Here is a 2,263-nt window from a genome sequence, read left to right on the forward strand (position 1 = left end):
CTTCTACTGATTATAACTACCTGGCTCCGTCATATGACCCCTATATTCAAGCGGTCATTCAAAATGCGTTATACCCACCTCCATTCCCCCCATTTACTAAAACCCAGGATATCCAAACCATAGATATTCATACTCGGTTTTTGCGTAACCTCAACTACCGCAAAAACAATTACCAATTGAAGCTATCAACCAGGCATTGGAACGAGTAGAGCAAATCCAATGATAAGAAAAAAGAATGAATGAAGAATGAACAAAATATTCAAGAAGCTATCGGAAATAGTTAAAGGAAGAAGAGATGATTGAAGACTGTAAAATTTTATCTTTCATTGTAATTTTATTTCCAAAAGTCCTTTATGGACATTGTATTGTGATCTATTTCCTAAAGTCCATATTTGGGAATGTATTGTAATTTTTTTAGGAAATTACGATTTTTATTTTAAATTTCCTTCACAATTATTCAAATATTCATCTCGATATTTAAAATTTGATCTTTTATTGATCTGCCACATATCGATAAATCTTCTTGATGATTTGAAGACAAAAAAATATGGCAATCCTAAATTATTTGCAATTAATAATGGCGGTTGTGACAATGTGATGAACACCGAACGAAAAGGTGGAGGAGATATCTCCAAGCCTTATAACCCTCGAGGTCGAATGAGACCATGGCTAATATTATCATTTATGAAAAATCAAATCATCAAGAAAAAATTTAATATCAATTCCTCATTTGATATATGTTTAAATGAATTGCACTAAGCAATAAATATTGTTGGCCTGTAGCCTAAATACTAATATAATGGCAAACCGAAATTCCAGTGGTGCTGATGGCGGGCATGACAATATGGAGCATGCTAATCGCGAGGGCGAAGGAGATAGCCTTCGATCCCTGATTGCTGCAGAAGTCAGCAAGGCAATGGCCGATTTTATGGCCAATTTTAAAGGGCCAGGTCCACTACACTCTAAATCCCCATCTATCCATCCATCTTCCACACATAAAACACAAAGTTCACATTATTCCTTGAGTGTGAGGAGTGAACCAAAGCATGTTGCCAAGAGGGAACCCTGAAATGCTAAAGAAAGTTGTTCTTATAAGTACTTTGTCTCATGCAAGCGTCGTGACTTCACGGGGGAGAAAGAGCAATAGATACCATGAAGTGGCTGGATGAGATGGAAATAGTGGTAGATATCAGCAGTTGTGCTGAGAAGAACATTATCAAGTATGTATCCCAGTCCTTTAAGGACGATGCTTTGACATGGTGGAAGGCCATGGTTCAGTCAACAGGGAAGGTCTCCCTGTATAGTATGGGATGGTCCAAGTTTGTGGACCTAATCAAGGAGACTTACTGCCCTCCTCATGAGGTTGAAAAGGTAGAGTCTGATTTCATGACTCTCACCATGAGGAACATGGACTGTCGGAAGTATGTTTCTGAATATAACTCAATGTACAGATTGGTTCCATATTTGACTACTCCTGAGCCCAAATGCATTGCGCATTTCATCGGTGGTTTGGAACCCGAGATTAAAGGGATGGTGAAGGCCTCCAAACCCGCTACTTTTAGATCCGTAGTGGATCTATCCCTATCACTTAATCAAGATGAAGTGAGATGGAGGTCAATCAAGATTGAGATTGACAAGAAGAGGAAGCGTGAGGATAACCGCTTCTAAGGCTAAAAAAAGGAAGTTTGGTTCCAATAAGAACAAACAAAGGCATGTGGGAGGCGACATTGGGAATAATGTCGAACTGATCAACAACCGAAACAATGTGAGATCTGCAAAAGGACTGGCCACAAGTCTCATGAGTGTAAAGACTTGAAGAATGCTGTCTGCAACAGGTGTAGTTTAGGGGGTTTGTATTGTGTTTAAAATTGGGGGCATTTAGTGGATTTATTTATAGTTTGTGATTTTTTTACGCACGGTGTTGAGTGTAACTGTTTTATTTTTTTTAAATGTTGAATGTAAACTTCGTTTTGTGAGTTTTGTCTAAGTTTTACGTTTGGTGTAAATTAAAATTGTTTCTTAAAAGTAAATTTGCAGATTTACACTTGTGTACAAATTAGGTTTTAGAAAAAAAAATTGGATGTAAAAATATTTGGGGTTTATACTTTTGTAAAAAAAATTTACATACGGGTGTCGAATGTGAATTTTTTTTGCATACGATGGAGAATTTTTGGGTCGGGTAACACATTTTGTGGCAATGCTAGTTTTTCACAAGTTACGTTTGTGTAAATAAAAATTACAACAGGGGCGTAAAAAAAGTTTA

At 37.0% G+C, this 2,263-nt stretch overlaps 1 protein-coding gene across 1 annotated transcript; it reads left to right on the forward strand.

The window, feature by feature from the left end:
- Positions 1 to 1,152: 1,152 nt before the first annotated feature.
- On the forward strand, positions 1,153 to 1,668 carry LOC110893580. Its single transcript, XM_022140678.1, has one exon. It carries the CDS (start codon positions 1,153 to 1,155, stop codon positions 1,666 to 1,668), a length of 516 nt encoding a protein of 171 aa, XP_021996370.1.
- The last annotated feature ends 595 nt before the right edge of the window (positions 1,669 to 2,263 follow it).

The sequence above is a fragment of the Helianthus annuus genome, chromosome 16 (genome assembly GCF_002127325.2).
Source record: "Helianthus annuus cultivar XRQ/B chromosome 16, HanXRQr2.0-SUNRISE, whole genome shotgun sequence".
NCBI classification, from domain to species: Eukaryota; Viridiplantae; Streptophyta; class Magnoliopsida; order Asterales; family Asteraceae; genus Helianthus; species Helianthus annuus.